The 26,956-nt window shown below is 40.5% G+C and overlaps 1 protein-coding gene and 1 long non-coding RNA gene across 2 annotated transcripts in view; one reads left to right on the forward strand and one right to left on the reverse strand.

Moving 5' to 3' along the window:
• The window catches only part of C1H14orf132 (chromosome 1 C14orf132 homolog), a 37,347-nt gene extending 24,512 nt beyond the window's left edge, over positions 1-12,835 (forward strand). The window contains exon 2 of the mRNA XM_055817464.1: positions 11,282-12,835. Coding sequence (XP_055673439.1) covers positions 11,282-11,506 — 225 coding nt within the window. The 3' untranslated portion in view covers positions 11,507-12,835. The remainder of the gene's footprint in view (positions 1-11,281) is intronic.
• A 37-nt stretch (positions 12,836-12,872) lies between these two features.
• The window catches only part of LOC114010257 (uncharacterized), a 66,289-nt gene continuing 52,205 nt past the window's right edge, over positions 12,873-26,956 (reverse strand). The window contains exons 4-10 of the long non-coding RNA XR_008749456.1: positions 23,704-23,787; positions 22,077-22,247; positions 20,242-20,301; positions 18,215-18,680; positions 17,318-17,341; positions 16,723-16,889; positions 12,873-15,108 (exon numbers count right to left, since the gene is read on the reverse strand). This is a non-coding gene — a long non-coding RNA (uncharacterized LOC114010257). The remainder of the gene's footprint in view (positions 15,109-16,722; positions 16,890-17,317; positions 17,342-18,214; positions 18,681-20,241; positions 20,302-22,076; positions 22,248-23,703; positions 23,788-26,956) is intronic.

Below are 26,956 nucleotides of genomic sequence, written 5' to 3' on the forward strand. Positions count from 1 at the left end.
GGTAATATTTTAGCTTTATGCATTGCAGTAGTTGGAGTTTATGCTCTTTAGGCTGATTTTGCTGGATGATTTTAAAGTGTCATCTGTAGGTGCAAGATACCATGACAAAATTGTGTATGTAATCATGTGTGTGCATGTGCAAGTGAGTATAAATCTAAGGGTATGTGGGTGAACTTCCCTGCTTCAGTCTGAACCTTGTCTCTTCAAGCACGGAGGTATCCCTCAGCTGTTTTGTTGTCTTGTGGCTTTGACCATTGAGAGACCTCAGAACCTCAGGTTTGCAGAAGAGCCTGTGTATTTGGTTTGGCTGGCAGGCTGTGGGGAAACCCTGCTTGACCTTGGAGCCTGCCCTTTTCTGACTGCTTTTCAACACCCTTTATGTGAAAGGCTTTTCAACTGGTGTGCTGTTCTGGTGGTGGTTATTTCTTACGTACCTGAATTGTGTCAGACTCGGGAACAGCTGTCAAGCTCAGGAACAATGAGATTTCTCTCCTGTTTATGTACTTTCCAAATGTTGCTCCAAACTCCCTAAGATCTAAGACACCAGGGGAGTGCAAACTTGCATCTTCTATAAGGCATGGGAGGATGTTGAATTGCTCTTTCTCTCTGAACTGTTCCAGTCTCCAAGCCAGTAGTGATACCATAATTTGGATTCAACTGAATAAGATGGGAGGAAAATGCAGATATAATACATTTAGACTTTATTTTCTTTGTTCCCTGCTCAGCCTTTCATAACACAAGAATAACTGAACAAGCTTTTACAGAAATCACTTTTGGGTAGGAAAAAAAATCATTCCTAAGGAAAGCTGTTACATATTCATGTCTTTAATTATCCTGTTCAGCCCCAGCAACTGCAAGAGTTCAAAGCACAAATATCAAATTACAAATAGAAGTATAATAAATTATACATTGATTTGTGCCCATCCTGTCCATATGTCAGCCACTAAGAAGTACTGTTTTGCCTACACATATATAGACATGCTTTTTTAGAAAGAATCAATGTATAATTTATTATATTTTTCTGTCATGTGCTCTGAACTGTTTGAACAGTCTTAAACACAAACACAGATGGCTTAGTTGTTCTGGTTTTGTTTGGCATGGTAAAGATGTCGTCAGCTGCTCTCTAGTTCAGCCACACTTAATCATCCCTTGATGGTCTTAGTACAGGGGCAAGACCTAGTTGTGAGAATCTGAGTTTGCGAGAACATATGGAATGTTTGGCTCTGATGATGGCTGTTCTCACACTTTGATGAAGGTTTCTGCCCTCTTCCGAAAGAGCCAGTGAAATGTCCTGTATGGATGCTCCTCTTATACTTCAAAGCAAAGTGATCCAGGCTTATTTTAAGCCATTTGTGAAATGTGTTCATGTTATGCCTGCTGACTTTCCACTGAAGTAGATGAGAAACACGTTACTTCTCTTCCTTGGGCTCAGCTGTGGGGACAGTAAATCCTAGAAGACGGTTGAAATAATTGCCTGGTGGCACTGAGTTCTTAAGCACTCAAGATTTACATGTGATCAAGCTTTTAGTCTCTTCATGATATTCAACAAATAGTTATGTTGGAAGAAACTTTTCTTAGCATGTTTCTCTTCAAATACTAGAAATTAACAAATTGTCAACATTTCTTCACACTCTAATTTTTATTCTCTTGTGTATTGTGTAATTAGCTCACTCATGAGACAAAATTGCAAGAGAATAGGATTAAATTATTTTAAGCAAATTGTTTTTCTTCTTCTTCAGGTATAAACCTCTACTGAAGCTCTACGGAATAAGTTGAGGGGGATGTGCAATCTATGGGTTATTCAAGCCATATGTTGAGCCTGATTTGCCTGATGGGATCAAGAAGTATGGCAACCTGCCAGATGTTGGTATTCTATCAAGTGAAGTGCGTGCAGTAGGGATAACATTTGGCAGTCCACCCTTCTTCCTAGAAGCTGTTCTGTATGCTTTACTTGACCTTCATGCCAGCCACTACCCTTAAGGTCTCCAGGCATGAAGAAGGCTAAAGCTGTGTCACCTTTTTCTCCTTTTTTTTGTCTATCTCAACTGGAATACATTGTTTTTGTTGACTCTCAGGCTTGTTGTGTGCCTTGAACTGGTTGCCGGCTAAGCAAGCAAAAATGTTTACAAACATAGCCTTAAATAAGATGTGAGAGGTATACTTTAAATATTCTGTCAATGTACCTCAGCCCTCCCCCCTTTTTTGTTTGTGAGAAAGTAATGAAACGAGAATGAAAGGGAAAGAAAAAAATTAAGAGGAAAAGAATATTGCATTAAAATGATGTATAGCCAAAATAAAATTGCATCCATCATTACCAGTTTTCTCTCTCCTCTTTTTTTTCAGGGAGTCTGACAGCATATATAAGCTTAAGGAAAGTATTCATTATAGAATAATGACTTATTAAATTGTTTTAATTTCCCTTCTAAGGGTTTCTCTTGGATGCCTGCAAGTATTTTCCATGGGAGAGTTAATCTCTGGAAGTCATCATAAAATAATCTTTTCCCAGTGGGCTTGCATTATGTTGGGAGGACTAACCAAACTCTTACGTTATCATATTTGAAGACAGATTCCAGGTGGCTATCTCAAAGATGCTGGAAATGAGGCATTCGTAGTGTATCATTAGGTACAGCAGAGCTGCAGTGGTAGCGATTACTGCCCTCCATAGGCAAATGCATCCTGACTTGTCTTTGTAGTACAACCATCACTGTGTAAAATATATCATATGTATGGTTTGAAAGCTTCTGAGTCTGCATGGAATAGTAAGTAATTTCTCTGAGGAAATCGAGCTAAACTATATTATGCCTGTAGTGTGGTTTAGTTAAACCTCAGCCAATTAATTTTTCATGGGCTGTGTAGCAGGGATCGGAGCTAACATGCACAATTTTTTTTATTGCTGTTAGGTTTTGGTTTAAACAGTGGTCAGCATGTGCAACATAGAGGAATTTGTAATTATTTTTTCTCTAGAGGAACAAGATGATGTCCAAAATGTCACATCCTTCTAGGTCTAACCCCTAACACCTGCCCCTTGAAATTCTTTTACCGTTTGTGAGAAACATCTTGATTACTGAATACTGAAGGATATGGTGATTTACAAAATCACTGCTTTTGCCCATGCCTGACGTCTGGTGACTTAAGCAATTTTTCAGCGGGAACTAGTTCTAGTTTTGAAATCGTGTCATTGCTTTCATTACTGTGAATGGCTTCCAATTCCCATCCTCCCTACCCCTCAGGAATAGCCTAAGCATCTTGTTAGGCTAAGGGAGAGGGAGCAGAAGGAAAATCAAAACAATACGAAGGTTAGCCCTTTCTCTGCTACCAGGATGCCTTGGCCACAACAGTAAATTGATAATGAGGCATTGACATTTTGTCAGAGATGAACACGGTTGCCAGGGTCATGATGCAGGAGGGCATGTGCAGCCCTTTTTCACTTTGGGAAATGGGATTAGGCTTCATTCAGGTTTCTCCTGTACACTCACTCTTGAGCTCTGCTGTGTGGTTTTCCACTTACACCTCATCATTTGACTTTTCTATTTATGGTGGGAATATCTTTTCCTCTTGCAGATATGAAGTGCCATTACAACCAGCTTGTGTTACTCTTCTTTTCCTCCTTGTCCTCCAGCACATGGAGAGCCACTTACTCTCTGCGTAAGAATAACCAGAACTTCCACTGATACTGTGTAGCTGTGTACTTGCTCCCAGTCAGTAATAGCACCTTGCATCTTTCGAGCAAAGCTGTCCATTGGGACATCAAAATACGCCCTAGGCAGTGTTCCCCCAGGTTTTTCTTTTTTTTGCATTGTTATGGGGTTGGTTTGTTAGTTTTTGTAATAGAGGATCTTGATACCAGAAAGGAACTGGTCACATTTACATGATCAGACCATGTGAATCCAGTTAAACCCAGTAGTTTGGCTTTGAAGTTACCCATGCCAAAAATATCAGAAAGTTGTGCGAGAAACCATCCAATAGGTGGTATAATCAGCATCTTGTTCCTCTACATATGATTAAAGAGTTTAAACTCAGAAGTTTGGTGTTTGAAACCCATTCAGAATCGTGTTCGAATTTAAACCGATACAGCTCTGCACATTTTATTATGTGTAAAGGAATTCCTGTTCTTTGTGAATTTCCCAGTATGATTATACATGGTGTGAAAAGGTCTTCTGTTTTGTCAGCTTTGGAAATTGTAAATAGGTTTGAATAGCTCCTACTCATGATAACAATGATGGTTAGCTTTATAGCCCCCTGCTGAGTTTCTCCATTTTGATAAATACCTTTCTGGTTCCCTCTGTATTTTTTCTTCTATGTGCATGTGTCATGAAAGCTGTAACTGTCTCAATGGGACCTAGACATCTTCTGCTTCCTCAGCACGGTGTGCACAATAGGATGCTAGCCTCAGTTTTTATTAGTTATGTGGAAGGTCAGCTAGTGCTGCTGCCTGAGTGGTTGTTCCTGGCACATCGAATTAGCTGAAAGCATGTCTGCTTGATTGCCCTGGACACTTGTGGTATTCACCACCCTCTCCAATTTAAAGTATACACATTAATGGTTTAAACTACATGTGACTTAGAGCTGTAGCTCATACAGCTTGTTCGCATTTCTGTTCAACATTGGAAAAACTTGCTCTTTTCCTTGGTGCAGCATTGCTGGCATTGGTTGGAAAGAGAGGAGGAATTCTTGGGGCCAGGGGTAGGATGAGAAACTCCTCCTCTGTTTCTGTTTGAGATGTGTCGACAATAAAAAGGCTTTTGTTTGTTCTCACTCTTCCACACTTGGAAGATGAAATCCAACAGCAGTTGGTTGAGAATAATAGCTTAAAAGCAGTAGGGTTCTTTGAAATAATAAAAGCTATCTCAAGAAGGCACTAGGCAGATGTAAATTGTGGGAATGGAATCACAGAATGTTTATCATTAGGGTATCTTGGATGCTACCTATGCAGAAATATGGGAGTGAAAAAACCAAGGTGAAAACACCTTTGTGCCAGTTATTTACACTGTTTCTTGCAGCTGATTCAGCAGAAGAGCTCCACAGAGAGGTGTTCCAGTCTGCATATGGCATGTGCTCGCATAAGGCACTTGAGGGGTAGCTGTGCTTAGGGACAAAGATCCAGCTGAGTTCGCTTCCCTGTGGGAACAACTTAGTTAAGGGAAACCAGTTTCTACAGCCAAGAGCAAACTCCGAATTGAAGTGTCTGCTGCAGGGTCCTGGAATGTCTTGGAAGATCTTTGGATGTTCCTTCCTCTGAATAACTAGACACTTGTTGGTCAAGGCAACTCAGTGTGGTTCAACCGCAAGGCTGAAACTCTAACCTCTGGCATCTGAGATGCTGCTAATAGGGAAGAACTTTGAACACTGAGCTTGTCCAAAAGGACATTGTATCTAGCCTAGCATGAATCAGGAAAGCAGAGGAGGAAGTAATACACAGGTCCTGGGAGTATCATGAATTGGAAGAGATTGATGGAATTGAGAGGTTTAGACAAGATTAAAAATAGCAGGTGAAATCATGATGCTTTCAAGTTAAGAGTGAAAACTTTCCATTGCCACTGGTAGGGTGAACATTTTGATAACTGTATTTTGAAAATAAGCTGCTGGTTTTCCTAGGCTTGTCAACTTGAGACATTTCATTGTGAAGCAAGGATCTGAATTAATTAAAATGAGAATTTAAAGTTAACTGCATAAAGCATTTGCATGGATCCTCCCTTTTCAGAATTAGATCTATCTAATTAAATTAGATTGCCTTAGGTGCCCTTTAATTTTGGTTGTGTGGGGGTTTAGTGCATTTAAACTAATGCACTTGCAGTGAACATGAAATAACTCTCCTGATTGTCACTGTGTACCCAACGTTTGCTTTGTAAGTAGTAGCGTGATATTCTGGTGGATGGAAGAACTTGGTTCCCTAGATATTACCAGTAAATAAATATTAGCTAGGATGTCTTCATTTACATAATAGTGCATGCTTTAGATGAAGAGAATATATTTATCTGCATGTTTCTGTGAGACACAAGAGAATTAGTGTGGGGAGAATATTGGTCATGTGAGGTACATCTTTAGTGCAAAATATTTATTTAAAAAAAGCTTAAGAATAAAAATGTGGTTATGGTGCTTTTGCAAACCTGTCTGTTTCTGCCATCTTTGGCAAGTGTGTTAGATTGTTTTGTGATTGCAGCTAGAGGGTTTTCAGGCACAAATAAGCACTGCAGTGATCACACACCGACAGGGCAGAAGGAAATAATAATTTCACTTTATGTGTTCAGAATATGCCATCATATAAAAATATGCTACCTAAAAGTTAACCAAAAAGAATCACTGAAAAATTAGATATTCGAAAGTAACAACAGGGATTTTACAAAACAACTGAGCCAAGGTGACATTTCACTTCTCAGCATCCCATTCCCAGAGTGGTGTGTGCTGAAGCCAGGGCCAAGGTACCGCACAGCCATGAAAGCTGCTGCTGAGGTTTCCTAATTTCTGGAAAGTGGCTACTGGAAGATTTGCTTTCAAATCTCTGTGCTAAGCCTGGGTTCCCAATAAGGTAGCAGGAACATAGTGTTACGCTTCTGTAGCTGACTATGAAAAAATGACAGACACCTGATTCTCAAAGACGGGGAGCGGTGTTACTGCTGAGTGATGGATTTTATGTGATGCTGCTTAAGAAAGCTATCATGTTTAGAGTATCAGTGACTGGCATCTGACATGTTGTTTTTCCTTGATGTGAATCATTTTGTTATAAAATAGGATTTTTCTGCTAACTAGAAAGTGTCTCACTTAACTGTTCAAGTCCCTTGTTCTCCTCGTGACCCTAAAGCATCCCTTTGGATGTCAGTGGGAGATATTAGCACAGTAGGTGTTCTCATTATCACTTGACATTTTGCTGTTTGGTTTTCTGCCTGTTGCTATTTAATGATTTCAATTCTTTCTTTGCCAGTCCCAGAAACCATTTAGCAAGCAACGTACTATTAGCACTACTTAACATTATTGACATAGTCACTAGGAAAAGAGTTTCATTTCCGAACAGTGCTCAGCATTCCCCCTTGCCATCTGTTCCTGCTGTGTCACTCACTGTCGCCTTTCCCAGTTAACCCTTTGTGCTGGCCTCCTCACCCAGTGCTCTTGGGGAGGGTGGCACAGGCTCTGCACAGCTTTGCCTGAACTGTAAAAATCCTCTGAGGCTAAACCAGACTGCAGGTCGCTGTAATGGCAGTGGCATGGGGGCAGTTTTTGGCTGATGTAAATTGGCATCTGTTTGCTTTTTAGAGGCACAGACAGAGCAAGCACAGAAAGCACTGCAGGCTTTCTATCCTTAGCTGACTGTTCATCACAGGCACTTTGCAACTCCCATTAGTGTCGGGTCTGGATGTCTTGCAGCCTGTAATGTAATATCTTGAATAAGACTGCAGAGGGAAGATACAGTGCCTTTTGGGAGAACAAAGACATCAAGACTGAGCGATGAGATTCATCTCACTGAAGTTAAACTACCAAAAAGATAGATTGCCAGTTGATATTAATCGCCCGTGCTTCCCTCTCTCCAGTGGAGAGATGAGCATATCTCCCAGGGATGATTTATGTGACTCTGATCACTGGGCAACCCTGACTGTTAGACGGCAGTAAGAGGCCAGGCTGAGAAGGATGATCAGCTTTAGATGAGCTCAGGTTGAGGCTGGACAAGTTCGTGGTAGCAAAATTCTTTGCGAGCTATTAAATCCATTGTAAGAGCATCTGGCTTATGAACTTTCTGAGCTGAGAACAGTTGGAGGCGGGGAGTTGGTAAGGGGTAGTATCAGACATGCTTGTCCTGGCGTGCTCTGGCTTTCCTAAGCATCTATTTATGGCCACCGTTGGAGCTAACACACAAGGGAGATGGACTTTCTGTCTGACACCATATGGCCATTCCTGCGCTCTTATGTGAGGCCATTTTAGCAGTGAGAAGCGGGGAATGCACATTTAGTAAGAGACAGTTTCTGCAAATGGGAAATTGGCAGTAAGGTTTATTTCCAGATCTGTGGCAAAGTGCTACTGACCTACAAACAGAAAAATTGGAAGTGAATTTTACAGAAAGAGCCTGTGCCAGGTGCTGCTGAATGTCAGTGCTTTGTATCAGGTCACCGCAAGCCTTTCGGAGATTCAGATGAGCTGTTCCACCATGTGTTCCCCTCAGATGGTGCAGACAGCTTGCTTGAGCCTTACACGGTATGAGGAGATTCAGTTCTGACATCATTTGCAGTGTGGTGTGTAGCTGTGCTGCTACATGGATGCTCCCTGCGTCTGCAACAGCACCAGGTGGACTAACAGGGTAGAAGCTTGTCACTTCAAGTAACTGGCTGAGAGCACAGAATGGATGGCCCCAAAACCAGGTATCACTCACCAGAACAGTGCTCATGACCTTCCACTGTCTTGGGCACATGCACATATATGTGCACCTCTATATTTTGGATGATTTTTCAAGTTGAAAGATTTTGCAGAATTGACAATCTTAAATGCTGATACCCTTAAAATGGTTTGCTAAGGAGGCATGCACCTCAGACTGAGCATTTTGCTGCCCTTGTGGTAAATGTATGCCTGTCATTTGCTGCAAAAATCTTTGGCTAGTGTCTCCATAGCTGTTAATTGGTAGCATCACTGCATAAATACACTTCTGTTTGAAGTCAGAATTGCTTTTTATGGCAACTTCTACATTAAAAAAATACTGATTAAACTGAAAAATGTTTTCCTTATCAAATTCCAAGAAACAAAAAAGGCCAGTGGAATTGGATTCAAAACATTAAGCTGGGCTTGATGTGAAATAGAAGCTATTGCTCTTTAAAGCACACTCTGGTGTTGAAACTGGCAGCAGAAATCTTTGATGCAGGGAGAATGTATCAAATTTTACTAATTTTACTTTTGCAATTTGCTTTTGCAATTTCCTGTTTGGTTTCTTGCAGTCTCCTTTTGTCTAACCATATTTGACCTCAAAGCTAAGTTTATGTAAGGTGGATTAGTTAGTATGACATATCCATTGTGGTCTTTCATCATTCTCTGTTTCCTTTTGAATGTGACATGATATTTTCTAGTACAGATTAAATTCGTTCAGCAGTCAGCTTTGAAAGGGTCCGTGTTTCATAGCTCTCTAAAATGTTGTGGATAGTGAGCAAAAGAAGTTTTTTATTTCCTTTACCCTCGAGCTTCTCAGATTCTTTGCTCCAATTTGTAGATTGCAGCCACCACTGTGGAGAGGAGAGGTGTTGTATCCTCAAGTCCTGTGCTGTTCAGCACCCTCCATAGCACAGCTGCACACAGCCTGGAGGGGTGCGGTTTGGTACCAAAGGGAGAGGTTACAGGGAGAGTCAAAATGTGATGCGGGAGTTGAAGGACAGGGTGTTAAAAGAGATTAATTTTTCAGCCCAGTAAGTGCCGGGCACGGTAATTGAAGGCTGATGGTACAGCAGCCTTCTGTGATGTGGCTGAACAAAGACAAGACTGATTCCTCTGTTATTCATAGGCCACGGTGACTTCAAAGTTACGATGGTACTACTAGTAGTGTAGTAGCAGGAAGGATTTTTATTTTGTTGTTACAGAGACAGGGTTTCAGTTGTAGGAGGAAGCCTGTTGAGAAAGGTGAAGAGTAATAATGCCAAAACCCCAAAAGCACTTACAAGTAGGGTGTAAACCAGGAGATTAAAATTGCATCCAAAGGTTGGAAGGTGACAGCAGCAGCATGGAAGGAGAAGAAAAGGTTGGTTGGTGTTGCAGCAAGAGTGTTGCTTAGCGAGAGCATTCTCAGAGTTTTTTCAGCTTTCCTTGAAGCTCTGGAGTTCTACCAGATCTGAAAGAAAAGTGTAGGTAGGATGCACTGATGTCTAGGTTTTACTTCTTGCTGAAGATCAAACCAGTCATCAATGCTATGATGGAATTTTTTCCTTCTGGTCAGGCTGGCAGAGAGATTTGGACATATGGCTCTGGGCTTCCCATGTCCATCTGTCGTGTGTAGTCTTGCTCTCACCCCCCCAGTAAACCTACCTACTACAGTCCTCTGGCAATTTAGAGTACTGAAGAGACTTCGGGCATTACAACAGCCAGGAAGAGCTCATGCTCTCCCAGCAGTACATAACAGTTGCTGTTCCTGAGGTTGCTGAGCAAATCTTTGGCTTTTTACATGATATTCAGAAGTGTGTGCCCTGAGTGTTTATAGATATATGAAGATGTTCTGCAGCTTTTTCTGAAACAATGTCCTCTACTTGGGTGAGACTGGAGTTTGCACTCGGTGAGCTGGGGGAGACTTCCAGCTCTGCATTCTGGCACATACAAGGGACAAGGATGGAAGCAAAAAGCTTTTGTGTGGACCCTTTTTTAGTACTAGATGATCTTCATACTGCAGTAGGTATCCTTCTCTTGCCTTAATAAGGAACCCATACATTTGCAGAAGGATGTAATTTTACACCTCTGTATAGAGGTTAAAATAGTTGTTGACTCGTAAAGAATATGTCCTGTGATCTAGGATGAAGTATTGGAATGTGTATAAGGACAAGGCTAAACATTTCCTTTTTTCTTTAACTTTACCATATCCCTGTATTGAATAACCGCTGTCTTACTGATAACTTTTCCTGGTATCACTGAGAAATCCACTAAAAGTACCAAAGAAGTTTTGTCCTTCCCAGTAGGAGAAGCCTGGGGTGGAAGAAGTGTTGGAAATCTGCCACTTACTTCACTGCTATGGAGCCTTTCAAAATCCAGTTTGCAGTTCTCCACTGCATAGGTTTATAAATCCTGAAGCATTGCAATGGTGTGTTTTGCAAGTGAAGTTAGCTTTACAGTAAGAACTTTTGCAATTCATATGTTTTTGCATGATGTCTATGTAAATCAAGGGTTCACTGCTAAGTGATACTTAAAAGGGGAACAAATTCTTTGTATCATGTTTTTGCGGTGCTTGCCTGATGCCTTATGGCAGTATACTATTGCTGGTAGTCACCAAACAGTTGTGTTGCTGTAAACTTACATTTTGGTGTGTGAGTGCTTTGGGGATAGCTGTATCTCTTCTTTCTAAATGCATATAATTACTTAGGTTGACTTGGAGCCTGCGTGCTAGCTCTTATGTATAGTCCATGGAATATACATAGTTTTTCTGCAATAATATTGATTCTAACAGAAATGCTGGAAGGTGTGTGTCTGTGGTATTCCTGACAGACTAGTACCATGTCCATGAAATCTCAGTAGATTTGCAGGTTTGCTGTTGGGCAGTCTTTTGTAATGACTTTGAGACAAAGCAAATACAGATACTAGCTTTCATCTAATTTTTCTGTATCTTTCTTCACAGCTTCCTGTTATGGGAGGAGCCTTTATGGACTCACCCAACGAGGACTTTAGTACAGAGTACTCCTTGTTTAACTCATCAGCCAACGTGCATGCAGCTTCTTCCATGCCAAATCCACCAGAAGAGACATCTCGTTCTTCAAATGATGCCATATTGTTATGGATTGCAATAATAGCAACAATTGGAAATATTGTGGTTGTGGGAGTGGTGTATGCCTTTACCTTCTAGGATGACTATCACTCCAAACACTGGAAGAGAGGATAACTGCAACAGTATTTGTCACGTGTATGTATGTGTGTATATATACATGTATATCTATATAAATACATATAGGTAGGGACTTGTTGATTAAGTGCTGCCACAGTGATGAAAATGAAATGCAAGTTAATCATCTTGAATCTTGATGGCAGACAGCTTGAATGCAATTGCCAATTGTATGGAAGAGAGTTTTAATTGAGAACAGAGCCAATACCAGTTTTGTATAGAAATGTAATACAAAGACCACCAACGTGGGTATAGTAAATACAAAGAGAAAGTGAGATGTATATAGAAAGTGCTTATTTTCTACCGTTTAGATTTTTCTAGCAGCTCTTCCATATTTTGTCAGCTCTTTTGTGCGGTTTTTTATTGTGGTATAACGTTGTATGAGATTGTTCTGTCATGTTTGCTGGACGTCTTAGTTTTCCAGATGGACTAAATGGTCAGCATTGGCTCGATTCTGATGAAGTCCAGGTTCATCATGTGTGAGTCCTCAGCATGTGCACACACTGCTAGGCTGGGTTCAGAATCGTGAGTCTTAAAGCTGTGGCAGGCAGATGCATGCTATCCAACACTTGCCTTCCAGTATCAGCTACTGGATCTGATAATCTGTGAATTGATGCTAAACCTGCCTGCTGTTTTTAGGAGGAGGCACAGCTGGTGTGAGGTGTGGCTGGTCTGCAGACGCTCTGCACTCCGGGGGAGGAAGCGTTAAACAGAGCAGCAGCCCAAGCGCCCATTTCTGGCTGGAGGTATTGGATTGCAGGTTTGTAGATGTGTCCCTTTCAGGAAACAAAGGCCAAATACCATGCTTTTCAGCTCATTTCACTGCAGTCCAGATTTCCTGCAGAAGCCATGGACTTTCGTAAGCTGATCAGTGTATCAGAAGAATCTGGAGAAATTGCGAAGCCTAGTTAACAGTGAATGATGTCTGTGAGAAAAATAGAGTTGGAAGAAAGATTGGACACTACTGTGCTCATGAGAGAGGGACTGCAAGAGGCAGGTATGTCCTGGGATAGAAACAGCACAAGAAAGGTAGTAAGTGACAGATACACAAGGGCTTGTATTTCAGTATTAATATGTCTCTGGATTCTGATGAGGCTCCTGGAAGTGATTTTCTTGTAGCCTGCTTTAGGCAAGTGATAAACTCCAGTTAGCACTTGCATTTTTTCTGATGAGAGACAATATTTTCACTGCATTGTTCCTATGAGTGATTCCTTTACAAGAGCTGTATCTTTTCAAAAGAAGCTGTAGCCTTCCGTACCTCAAAGATTACAGAATCTTGAGGGATGGGGGGGGGGGGGGGGGGGGGGGGGGGGGGGGGGGAAATCACCTCTGTTGGAAATTTCCCTCTTCCCCTTAAAAAATAAACACAAATACATAAAAAGTCTGCACTTTGAGAATAGTAGACAAATCCTTCCTCTATGTCTGCATATACTGTATAGGTTTTCTGTCTCATACAGTTACTACCCTAATTCCAGAAAGCCTTGTCTGCAGGGACAGAGACTATTTTTGACACTTGCCTGCCACTGGACTAAGAGCTACTGAATGTGTAGAGAGGTTTGAATTTTCTTCTTTTCTCTTTAAACTAACTTTCCAGCAGAGCTGGTGGACAGTTACTTGAATCAAAGCAGCATACCCCAAATCAGTATTTATAACCGCTCAGTAGTCATTGTGTATACTTATTTTTTTCCCTCTCTATGAACTGGCCTTTAAAGCTGGGAAAGATGCAAACAGAGCTAACAGGGGGGAGAAAAGAAACAAAAGTTATTTTGAGGATGGGAAAAACAATGACAACTCACTTGAACTTACCTGCTTCTGTGTGTGTAGTTATTTCCCTGTTTGGAGGCAAAATTTTGTGAAAATGGTTGAGGACAGATGAGATCTGTGCTGGAAAAAAGTATGAACAGCCCAATTCTGGAAGATCAGCAGGACAGAATGTAGATTCTGTTTAATAAAATAGCTGTAGTCTTAAGACTGATACCAAAATGATGATTTTCACTGCCCTAAAATAGCTATTCATTCCTTCACAGGCAGAGGAAAATAAAAAAGAGGGGAGCTGCATAAACTATGTACTTTTCATCTTCTTTCACTCCTCCCGATTCTCACTGAGCAGAAAGCAAGCTGTTAAGTAAGACTGGAAGGCTACAGAGAAGTTTCCAATGCAGAATTGGAAGGAATGAGCAGGACAAGGTCTGGTGTACAAACACGTAGGACCCATGGAAATATTGCTTAATGTACTGTACTGTCCCCAGCCATTTTCTGATATCCTGTTGCCTTTGTAATTGTACCAATTACTCGTGGACTTTTTTTTCTTCAGTGTTTGCATAGGGTCTTTAGTTAATCCAGATCTTACAAGCACTGTTGTTGCATGAAGAGCAAAACATTTCCACCATGGTAAAAACCAGTTTGGCACTATGGTATTTGTCCAATGGCATTATTCTACTGCTTAATGAATTTGCCAATGGTGTGCTTTGTGTAAATTCCTAGAATATTAATCTTAGTGCAATTAGCGATGTTTACATCTCTCTCCCAAAGCACTGGACTAAATTTTTCACCCATGAAGAAGAGCATTAGAGCGGGAAGAGTAAAGAACCACCACTCTGCTAAAGAAACAGAGAGACGGTTTTGTGTTGCTTTTTCCAAAGAAAGTGCCCTACTTTCATGTGAAATTGATAGTAATAGCAGGAGTGTTGGAAAACAATGAGTTCTGCCTCCCACATCCAGATCATTGTCATACATATTTTCACCATTAGAGGCTAAGCTGTCAAGAAGGGCCAGACAGAACTTCAATTAAAGTAATTGGCTTGACAGTGTGACATGGCAAAATGGGTGCAGGCAGCAAATGCAGGCTTTTCCTGTCTCATAGCTAAACTGCTAAACTGTGCACCTTTTCTGCTGGGAAAAAAATAGGTTTAGGATGCAGGCACACGGATATTGCGTGCGAGACACTATACAAAATATTGTCAGGTGTATTAAAGATTCCTAAATGAGAGTTTGAACCAGTTCTGCCCACTACGATCTGCTTTGATAGTGGTAACATGCACACTGTGTTTCTGGATGTTGTGTTCTGGCTTCATCCACTACAACCACTTCCATCTTCTGGGAGGTTAGTTCTGGGACGTTAGGGAAGGTTTAAAGTCAACTGTTGAAAAAGGGGACTCATCTGTCATTAAGTTCAGAGAAACTACAGAGGGGAATGGAGAAGTGGATGAATAGTGGATGTTTCATAGGTGTTGTCTGTGAAAAAAGTTACAGCTTCTTTATGCAGGTATATATTATACCCTGAACCATCAACACAGCTAGACTTGGAGTGCTGTAGCTCCTCCTTACCTTGGAGCAAGGATGTCCAATTGACAGTAGTTAGATGACTACTGTCACTCACTGAGGGGTGACTGGTAAACCCAAACACGTTCCCCAGACCTGTTCTCTGAAGCTGTTTGGTAAAAGCAGAAGAGAGCTCTGTGCTTTTGTATCAGCATGATAGCAGGGTTCAACTTGTAGAAGATCTGTGCTTTAAATGAAAGCATCTAGCACAGATACCACTTAGAAGATCCTGATTGGAGTTTGCTCTGTAACAGACAAAAAACACTTTCTATCTGCAGTGTTAGACCTCTACCTATGTTGTAAACTTCATTGTATGAACACATGAAGCCATACTCTATGTGCTCTGCAAAGTTGTTAAAGATCCATGGGAAGCAGGGAGACGAACTGGATGCCCTAACAAGTTTCTTCTAGCCATGGCCTCTAGGGATCTATGGCAACAAAAATTATCCCTTGTCCTATCACTACATGCCTTTATATTACGAAAATGGGAGAGGGACTTTTTACAAAGTAATTAAATGCTAATTGTTTTGCTCTAAGCAGCCAGCAGCTTGACATGGCAACTCTGCAGCCAGCACAGCAAAGACTAAATGCTGAACAATTTTGGAGGTAGGTGCAATAGGTAGGAGAACCGAGTGGGGAACAGCTATTCCTGTTATAGTTTTATCTGCAGGGCTAGGAGTCTGTGCTTGTCCACAGCATTAACATCTTCCTAAAATGCAGTGGAGGAGGAAGATGCATTTATGTGCATATTTGCAAAACCGAACAACAAATTTTGAAACTGATGCAACAGTAGCAAAGAGACTTGTCTGCTAGAAATAATGTATTTAGCCATTTGAGTGGGCAAGTAAGGTAATAGATATCTCAGAAGTAATAAGATCCCCTCTCCAAAATCCTTGTTTGCAATGGGACTTGAGGACAGTCAGCATCCCACCCAACTGTGGAGCAGCCTGTAATAACAAGTCCCAAATCAAGAGTAAATAGAAGCAGCTAGCCATTATAGTCTTATCCTGTACATCCATTTGAAGATAAAGGGGAAAATACGCCTTTGTCTCTGGGACCAAATGAAAACAGGAGCCCTTAGTCTATTGGTTGTTATATATTTTGCCTATTATTAGAAGCTTTTGGTTTTTATTTTCAAACAATTCCAGTTGTTAATATCCTCTTCACATTTCTCTGCAGGCTGCTGAGAGTTATTAATTTCACATAGCTCTGCCCGTTTATCCAGTGCAATTTTACTGGGTTTCCTGTGGCTAATCACAGAGCAGAATCTGGAAAATTACTCTTTTTTAAAGGATGACTTCCATTATTGCAATAAATAGGCCAAAAACCAGAATCTCAGATCAAAATGCTTCTGTGCTTTTGGAGAATTCAGAGCTCTGAGAATTGGATTTCATCTAGTTAATGCACAGAAAGGAAAAGGGCAGGCAGGTCCCTGGTGATAATGTCAGACATCAGGGTTCCGACAGGCAGAGCTGAGCATTTCATGAACTCCTGCTCTGCCCCTCTGAGCTGTGCTGGCTGCCTGGATGCACCGCCTAAGCTGAGTTTAAGTGAACTAACCATCAGGTACAGCATGTCCCTCCCCATCTTACAGTTTCTAATCCTCAGGGAAACAAGTGCATTTATTCCATTTGCAGAAGAGCCAGAGATTAATATTGTTTAGGTACGCTGTTATTGGTACATTGGTCAGCCAACATAAGGTAGATATAGGGACGATATAACATGCAGTTAGCCCTTTGCTCCTGATCTGGGAACTTCCTAAATAAATTAAAGCAACCTGAGGCCTTAAAGTCTGCTACTGCCCTTAGACTGACACTAACTTTTTGTGTTTCCTCATACAGCCCCTCTTTGTGTCTTACCAACTGGAAACAGGGAAAACAAAGTCACCGCTGTGCTCTTCTCTGGGCGCGTAGGGAACTGCAAACAGCTAGGCACCAGCCATGTCCCGTTTTAGGTTTTGGTCCTTCAGGCACAAAGGAGGAAGGTGTCCAGTTCTCTCCCCTGGAGTCTCCGAGGTAATACGTGCCTTTGAAGAACAAAATGGCATGGCAATTTTATCTCATTCTGGCCTGTACCAGAATATTTACACCAAGGCAATATGACCAGACCTACTTTTGCAGTAACATATTTTGGGAATTAAAGCAACACAGTCAGGAACTGGAAAAGAAAGTAACCCTGGTAACACAAACCTGTCACATATGTAAACACCTCAATGACATGCCTCTGAAGGCAGGTTTGCCTGACTGTCATAGGCAGACTTGATCTGTTGGTACTAAGGCAAATGTTCTTTCATATGAGCACAAATGGAATGGTGTTTCCATCTTTTGAGAAAGTCTTAGGAGCATCTTCCCACTCATTCTATCCTTCCTATGCAGGCTGCTAGTGAAGATATTTTTCAGTTGTAGAAAATACTCAAAAAGCTTCCCATGTTGGCAGTATACATACAAGATTTACCTTCCAAGGCTCTGCTTATTCTCCCTGCAACAGCAAAAAAATACCTAAGTTTAAGCATGGAAAGTTAATGAGTCAAGTATCGTCGGTACAGTAGTAGCACCTCATTTTACTCTACAGCTTTATGCCAGTAGGTCTCAAAGGGGATCTTACTACCCAGACATTAGAAAGGCTGAGGACAGAGACAAGTTGCTTCTCAGGAATGTCTCAAAAATCACTACCTAGTCCTTTAGGCTGCATCATTCCTCCTTAAAGTACCTGGTGTGAACTTGCATTCATCCTTGTAAACCCTTTGTCATCACCACGTCTCTCTGCCTTTATTTTATTTCTCCCCTTGTCTTCTCTGTGTTCTTTTTGTTCCCTGGCATCAGAGCGTGTGAGCATTTGGAAGCCAGCAATGTTCTTCAGCCCTTCTTAACCACCTCCTTGACTGACTTTCACTGACAGTAAGTGATAATTAAGGACTTAACACAGTAAGTGCAAAGATCAGCAATATAAGGTCTCTTCCTGTAGGAAGATTGTAATCATTATCTGCCTTAGCAAACCGCAAAGTGTTTCCCCCAAGCAGAAGAGTAAGGTGTGGCCATGAAGCATCGTAACTGTATTGTCAATATCCATACAACCCAAAGCTACCTTTTAGAAATTCAGATTTTACAAATACTACGCTGTTCTGCAGTCAGCATTTACTGAGCTGTTCCCAACCCCAAGTCCTTGGTTGTTTCTAGCACATCAGAATCAGTGGTAACACACTTGGGGTAAGACAAGGGGAGTAGAAGAGGGTAGTAGGAAGAACAGAAAAGCTTCACGTGATTTAGTGTAGGGCCAAGGCCATTAAACACTAGCCTAGTCAGTAAAGAAAAACAACAACAATGTGCTAAGCCATTGCAAATGTAATCATACCTGTAGTTCTCAGATGCACGGCCAAGCTGCTGTAGCCAGACCGGGCATTTCTGAATCTCACGGTGAGCAGAAGGAAGCATATGTCTTGGCCAGGACCGAGAGCGCTGGGCAGCCTCCCTCACAGCTCCCTGCTTGTTCTGGCACTGCTTTGGGAGTTTCCTGAGCTGCAGTCATTAAAGGTGGTACCGCATTTCCTCTGGAGTTCAGTCCCACTAATGAGAAAAGATTGAACTGTTTACAGATTTAGGCCTAAAACTCGTCTCAGTTGCCACCTTCACAGGGTGATCAAAGTCCCTGAGCCTGCAAGCTGCTCCATCCAGAGGGACCTTTGCCTCCACCTGGAGTCAACTGGATTAATAACACTCTTCTGCACTTCTCACGTCTGCTTCAGTGGATCAACATGCAGGACTAGCTCTGGGGTTGCTGGGGTTTTGTTTAAAATATATCTAAAGATGTCCGTAATTTCCTAATCAAAAGAAAGAAAGCATAACTGTATTTTTTTTTTTAAATGAGAAGGTAACATAAACCAAGTCTGAATATTTTGATAGATATGCTCGAAGGGTATATAATGTAGCAACGGTTGCACTATTTTTTCTATTGTCTGATCACCTAGCCTGAGAAATATTTGTTCTTTCCTTAACAAAGAGGTCTTTCAGTTCTGAAGTTACGAAGTTTGAAAGGAGTGGAGTGCAAAGTCTCAGTGAAATTTTAAACGAACGTAAATAAATCCAGTAGCAGCTTTGTGAGGTAGCCTATAACATTTGTTTTTCAGTTAGCTTAAATATTGCCTAATTTTTCTTTTTTCTTCAAAAGTAAGCTAAATAGTGACACTTCTGAAAGCATCTGTACTTCACGCAAAAACACGGTCATATGGAAACGACATCTTTCAGCTCACACAAAACAGCTTTACAGGAGCCCTTGTCTGCACTGTTATTTTTCTTAATAACGCTAGACAATTTAATTCTCTTGTGCTTTCTCTCTACCCTGTTTTGTACACTAACAGGTTTTCAGGGCTTCTCTGTATTATTTTTTTTGTTTTTAGTATATGGGTTGGTTTAAAGAAAACCCTTTACTCTTGTAATCATTGTTCTTGAAATGCGAATCTCTGTAAAGAGAAAAACTTTGAAAATTCCCTGTTTTCTCTAAGCCTACTGTAATTAGCAAATTTAGTCAACAGAAATGTATTCTTTTAAGCTCCTGTTCTGTTCTTTTCCAGTTATTGACTGCTGTCACTATGTGTGTATTTAGTGCTGGTTCTTTAACTGTGGTGAAAATGAGAAGTTTTGTTAACATCAGATGGAAGTTGTGTTTTTGGATAAAGTTCTTTAAATTGATGGCAGCGTGTGATTTTTCATTTTATTCTAAATTTAATTGAGAGTATTCCAAAGTCTAATTTCAGTTATTTAATTATTACCTCCAGTGGTACACTGACACTAATAATTTGTTGCAATTTACAAATCTGCATGATTTGTCAGCCTTGGGAAACCATCTCTATCGCATATATGGCACAAACCAAACACTGTGGCTATTTCTACAGAAATAGATTCACCTCCTCTCAAAGTTTTAAGAAGCGTCTCAGCACATCTTGGAGCCAAAAATAGATGTCACAACTTCTTCAGACATAAACTCAGAAGCCCTTATACCACGAACCATTGTGTTACTGCTGTCTCCCAGTTCTCTCTTCAGTTTAGCATGACCATCCTGTCCCACAGTGCAGTGTGGATGATTTTGTGACTGTGACCCCAAATTCTCATCCTAGGACAGCCATTCCAAGGGCTTTTTGGGAATTGAGGGGGGCATCTCTCCTTACTGTAGGATGTTCAGCAGACTTCATAAAAGCACACAGTGGCAACAGGAAGGAAAACCTTTGGCTTTCCTAATACAACACACCATGTAGATTATCACATGCCTTATGATTCTCCAAAAGGGATCCAATGAGGCAAGTGTGAACAGATCTACTGAAGGAATGACAAAAGGATATACTAAGTCACCTCTCATGCATAATTTTAAATAAAATTTTGACTTACCTTTGAATGAAGCAAACTCAGAACATCACAAAGATGCATATGCCAATCCTGATAGCAAGTCTGAGAAAAAATAATTTAAAAAAACCAATCATATACATGTTTTCTTCTAGTCCCAATCTTTATCAGTCTGGCAACATACCATATTCCAGAGTTCACTCATCAGAAAGTAAGGCAGTACAGCGGCTGCACTACAGCCATATCTAATTATATTTCATTTTTCCATTGCAGCTATGGAATCATAGAGATCTCAGTTCTGTTCCTTTCTAAATTCTGCACAATAATTAGAAATGAGAATAGTTTAGAAATGAAGAGAATTTTCTGTTGAATAGTCATTAAAAGATTTAGCAATGTGTGATCAGACTAATAAAACCAGCTGAAATTGCTGGCACTATTTATTTGCACAGCATTGTCTATATAAACAAACTGGATGGTAGCAATACCTGGTAAATGTTAATTACAACAAAGAACATCAGCCTTTTAGCCCAGGAGAGCCTGTCCACTACAGCACTTCAACTGACATATTTTCCTTTGCCTAATGCTATGTTACAGTTTTCTTTACGATAAAGAATAATTAATTCAAATACTTTGGAATGACTGAGCAACTTCATCGTGTTAACTGGAGCATGCACACATCTTACACGGGGGCTGATGAATTACCTTTATAAACAGCCTGCTATCCATTTCATTGCCTGCTGTGATAACAGAAACATTGGAATCAGACAGGAGCTTGCCTTTTGCTTTGAGTTCTTACAAGATGCCGCAGTGTTTGAGAGGCGGTGGGCTGAGAACACCACGCTGTGAAGTTGCCAGCTCCCGCGTGGTGCAGGTATGGCACTGCGACTCAGCCCCGGCGTGGGGATCACAGCAATGACAGCTCACCTGTCCTCCCGCACCTGCCAGCCGGACTCATTAATGCTGTTCCCTAGAAAGGCTTTGTTTTGAGCTAACTAAGGCCCTTTTTTTGTAAAGGCTTTATTTTGAGCTAAGCAATGCAAAGTTTGTATTGCAGTTCATAAAGATGCACCTTATAATCCTGAGTACATGAAATCAGCTGACTGCCACATTTAATTTACATATTCAGAGAATCCTTGCCCATTAGAGGCATGAAGGGTGCTCCTTTTATGAAGATTTTTCTTCTTGTAATTTGTGTTTTGAACTACAAAGGTTTATGCCTGCAGATGCCAGCTGGGTACAGAAGCAAGGTTTACTGGGCTGTGAATTTCCCTAGCAATTCCTTAAAGGATAAGTAAAGTGATTTATTACTCCCTGGGCCTCCAGTGTAGCAAACAATTTTAAACAGAGAATTTTCTCAGAAGCTCAGCTCTTCTTCTGAGCACCGGGGTGGTTTTGGTTGTTTTGGTTGAGAGTTTTTTGAGGGGTTTTTTTTTGTTGTTGTTGTTCGTTTTGGTTTTTTTAATCTTTCTACTGTTTCCTTTCTTACTCAGTGCTAATACCCAAATTCTTTTGATCTCTGTTAATATTTATTATTTGAAAAGACTGAGTATATATTCTCCAAATTCCTCTGTGATAACAGCTGATGCAAAGGAAGTACCTATAAAATACTTGTTTCCTTCACCTTCCAGTAAATCAAAATACCCACTAATTTCTTTGAAAGCCTCATGATTTTGGGTTTTTTAAAAGTTTATATTACCACACCAGTTTCTCTTAGCCAAAAGAAGAGAGTTTCTATCTTCTGTGCAAGCTTTACTACTATTTTCTGCTTGCTGTGTATTGACTTGACTTTGTTTTAGTTGGACCCATCTTCTGAAGTGCAACTTGATTGGAATCTCTGAAAGTCAAAATTCAAACTTGGATCATTTAAGAATTTTCCTTACCTTCCTGTTTCCTTTGTAGTTCAAGGATACTTAGGACTTAGTTCTTAAAGTTGTTGTCCCATTTGCCTCACTTCTGATTGTAGGACACTACATGAAACTTTTATTTTTCCATCTTCCAATCGCAATCTAGAATTGCTATTCTTCAGGCAGTTTTGGGGAAAAAAATCCATTCTAAATGTGGAAAAAAAACCCCAACAAATGAGCAAATATAAAACCCACAATATTTTGTCCTGTTTCAGAATAGTTTTGTTTAGCTTCAATTTTATCTATAAGATGTTGCGAGACCTATGATATGACAAGAATCAGGGCATTTTTAGTACAGTACAACACGACAGCATAATTGTAAACAGCTTTCACACGCTAAAACTTACGATATAATCTTGTAATTGAGGAATGTTTTAAATTTATCAATACATGAACAGCATTCTGTGTCAAATTACACTGATTTTATTTATATAAACTAATATCTCTTCTGTGATAAAAACAGTTCATCAGACATGCTCAAGTGCTGGGATTAAGAATGCTTTCCCCAGTGTGGCTGATTTAGGTTAGATGAGAGCCACCCTTAATTTAGACCTTGAGCATTCCCGTGCTCACGTACTTACCATACATTAATTCATGCTAAGTGGGAAAGAGCTGTCTCAGGAACCAGCTGTGTCAAGAAAAAATGACTTAGGGGTCTAAAAAGCTCTGTTTCAAACCGGTTGATTATATGAACAGCGTAGGAAATCTTCACAAATGCTCAAGAAAACCACAGCAGGGCTAGTCTGATGAGAAACTCCTGCACTTTCCATGGATTTGTTTGCAGCACGGGGCTGGGAAGGAGGGCACCATGCCAGCTCCCACATGGGGCTGCTCATGGCTTGCTGGGACAGAGACTGGCTGCATCCCTTCGAAGTGGAGCACACACAGCTGACCTGGGAAACCACTGCAGAGTAACTACTGGTTGTAGGTTACCCCATCTTCTCTGTGCAGATGGACCCTGTGAGTCACTACAGGGAAATAGGAAGAGCCTCCTTCAAACCTGCATGGTAAGGGACTTGCATTGTAACACGAGTGTTTTAACAGGAAAGAACCATGGGAAAAGAATAAACTTAAAATCAAGTGGTGAAGCCCTATATTATATTTTAAAAAAAACAATGTAAACCAAAAACAATGGAGCAAATTTGGCATACAAATGAGGATAATGTTCTCTCTTAAACCACTTGACTATTTCCTCTTATGGCATAATACGAGCCAGGGAAAATGCCACTACATCACATCAGCAAAGCCAGAGTGCAGGACCATTCCACAAATGGAAATAAAAAAAGCCTCTAACATCAGGGGGAGATTACTGTACTACAGGTGTTAATTGCCTATTCCATGCACATCCCGCAGACAAAACTGTAGCACAATAGCGAGATTTAAAACAAACAAAGAAAAGAAAAAAAAAGCCTCAGAAAAACTCCAAACAGTTCCAGAGTGCAGAAAGGCAAATTTTGCATGAAGGCTTTATTCTGACTGACCCCTCGAAGGACAGATTGTGCTTTTTGTAGGCTGCTGGAAAGGCAGCTCTGTCAAGCCTAGAAGCAATTCTATGACTGGCACTTCAATGGCAACAGTGACTTTGGCATGACCCGTTACTTACCCTATGGACACAGGCAATGGACTTCACTTGGCTTTCCTCGTGCACCTCCCACTTAATGTTGCGAGCTTTTCACAGCACCAAAGACTGCAAAACATGGCTTAATTTTCATAACCAGCTTAGTATCTTGTCATGCAGGCATCTGTCTCCTGCCACTTTATTTAGCAAACCTACAAACACGTTAATTTATTCCTCATGCATTTGGCTCACACCAGTGTTGAAATTCCACTGAAAAGCTGCCAGAATGGATATCTCAAGTCTCCGCTTTGCTGAGAAGAGCATACAAATGGTATTCAAAACCCTTCTCCCTCTCTTGTGTCTGCCTTTATTTTCAGTTCGAGCACAGGAGCTGATAAACTTCAGGCTATCCTTTCTCTGCATGAGGGTCCCTGTCCAAGTGCCATCTGAAAGCCCTTCTGCCTTGTTTCCGCTGCCTGGCAGAGGTGTGTAGAGTGCTTCTGGGCTGAGAAACGCATTACACCTGGAACAGTCCTGGTCCTCACCTGGCCAGACTGGGGACATCACTAGAGTACATCAAGTTACTTTTTAGTTTGCACACCAGGGCACTGCTTGTTTAGGAAGAGTGTTATACACCCTAGTCTTGCTCAACTACTTGGTTAGGAATTCATCCCATCCACCTTCACCCAAAACAGCAGAAGCGCTCAAGGCTGACCAGTGATGCAACCTAAGGACTGATTATTACTTTATCACCCTGAAGTTTTTGCAGATGGGGTTTTGATAGCATAGATTGCAAGATTCAAATAATGATGGGACCTGTGTGGTTAACCACATGGGTTAACAGCTCAGGTTAAATGAAAAATGTAGTAATTAATGCACCAGGTCTTGAAACTTGATGCCAAGGTGAGTCAGCTGAAGAGTTCTACATGCCATATCCCACCTTAATGGGTACTACAGTGTCATTTTGCAGTCCCATCTCTCCTGGTCAACTTAAGAAAGCATGATCACTTGGCTCTAGGTATTTGAAATTAATATTTTTTTTCAATGCAAAGAGAAGTCTCACTCTTCTCTCTGCTGGCTTCTGGCTTTGAATCTCACTTCAACTCAGGGAAGGTATTTAAAAGTCACCCAATCCAGTCATTCCTATAGGAAAAATTTGCTAGGAGAAGCCATGAAAACCTTTAAACTACTTCAAATGCATATTCATCATTTGAACACCTGCATGGCATTTACTGGGAAACTTAAAACAGTTGCAGTGCAGCCATAGTTCAACATAGCCAAAGCCGCATATTGGTACTTTTTGTCTTACCCTTCTCAAAATATGTAATTGGTGACTGGAGGAGCAGTGTAAGACTCAACTTCTGTACTCCCAGCTGAGTGTCCTAACTGCAAAGATGCTTGTATTCACTCTCTCTCAACCAGTTAATCTTTATTTAGTGCCTAAACCTGAAACGGGAGTATGGCAAATAGTATTCTACAGCTCAGTGAGTACAGCCTTCAGCTCAGGAACGCAAGTTCGTTTCCCCACACGCAGTAGAGGAACCTGATCTCCTCTCCTCCACATTTAGGCAAGTGCTCTGACCAATGAATGCTGGCCATTGTGGGGAAGAAGGAAGGAGAAAGAATACAATGTTTTAGTCTTTCATTGTTTTCGAGTTCTAGTGGTGCACTGAACCTCACAGAGTAAATTTGTGGTTTGTGGAACACGGGCTGACTGCTTGTGACCATCAGAAGAGTTATCCTTTGAGTAATGTCCCAAAGCAGACCTTAAGAAACCACAGATGCTTGGGTAGTTCCCAGGTCAGACAGCTTCCAAGAGAGATTTGGGAGGATTTGGTGACTTGGGTTTGGAGGTTTTGGTTGGTTTTATTTGTTTGTTTATTTATTTGGTTGGTTGGGTTTTTTTTTAAGACAGAAACCCTGATGACAGAAATTAGAAGCTTAAATTTTTTATGGAACTATTCCTAAGTCATTTGGAAGACTAAGTCTTATCTATTGATTGATTTATACACTTGAAATTCATTAAAAATCAGTACAACTACAGAATTGGTTTGATTTCTATCACTGTTAGGATATATAGCCTTATGTTGTTTATAACTGTTGACCTGCGTTACCTTTTCAGGTTGGAAAGCTTTCTAATAATCAGATTCAAGACAGTATGTTTTTCGAGTAACAACTTTTAGTGCCTGTTCCGTAAACCATAGGGTTTGTTTGATGTAATTGGTTTAGTGCAATCTGTGAGGCTGTGAGAGGATGATATCATGGTTTCTTTGAGTGGAGTTTCAAGGAAGTGAAGGACATTTCTGAAAGGAAGCTGTTCAGTTCTTGTCAGAACAAGATTTTTTGAAGTACTTGATAGATTTTCATTTATCAAATGCCCTTCTGTGTAAACCTTGCTGTGTCTGCATCTTTTTCAGCTCCTTTAAGTCTTAGAAAAAATGTTTAGCTTTAATTTGAGACACTGATATGTATTAAGAACTGTTCTTCCCTATGAAATTAGAAGCAAAACCTTATCTGCTTGCATGGAAAAACAGCCTCTAAACCTCTATTGCTTAAGTTTGCAGATGTGAGGATCTTCATGTTCCTTTTTTCCCTTGACCTACAAGTTTATCTAAACACAATACCTAAGAGTTATTTTTGTTCTACAGTGATTTGCTTCCCTTCCTTTTCTCTCCTGTCTTCCGTGAATTATGTCAATGTACACAATGCAAGTGCCTTCCATTCTTCAGACTGTTTGACTTTGGAAAAGTACATAGATTTCCCCAAACAGCTGCAAAGTTGAGACACAAGATTGAAGTATTATTCCTGATGAAAACTATCTAGGATTACATGATATAAAATCTGAAATAATATTTTTCCTATCTTGTTTGGGAGACCAGTAGCTTTAATATAATCAGAACCAAAGTATTTCCCTTCTTTTCCATCAGTAATGAATACGGTTTAATGTAATATTATAGCCTTGAGACAGCATTAGAGCTCTCTACTGGAATGCTACGTTATCTACTGCAAACTAATCATTATATTGTATCACAGTTACAATGAATGATGAGTCTTTTTCTTTATAGTGTATAAAAACAAAATTATTTTTATCCCATTTGTTGATTGGTATATGAAGAATTCACAGAAAGCTCTCCCCAGCCCCCCTTACTGCTTGCTTTAACCTAAGTAACACAGGATACAGTCATGTTAGTTACGTAGAGACAAATCACAAAATTAAAACAGATACTGAAACAAAAATAAGCCCACTTCTTCTGTCAACAAAATGTAGCTTTAAAAAAATACTCCTTCTTAATTAATG

This window comes from Falco peregrinus, chromosome 1 (assembly GCF_023634155.1).
Source record: "Falco peregrinus isolate bFalPer1 chromosome 1, bFalPer1.pri, whole genome shotgun sequence".
NCBI lineage: Eukaryota > Metazoa > Chordata > Aves > Falconiformes > Falconidae > Falco > Falco peregrinus.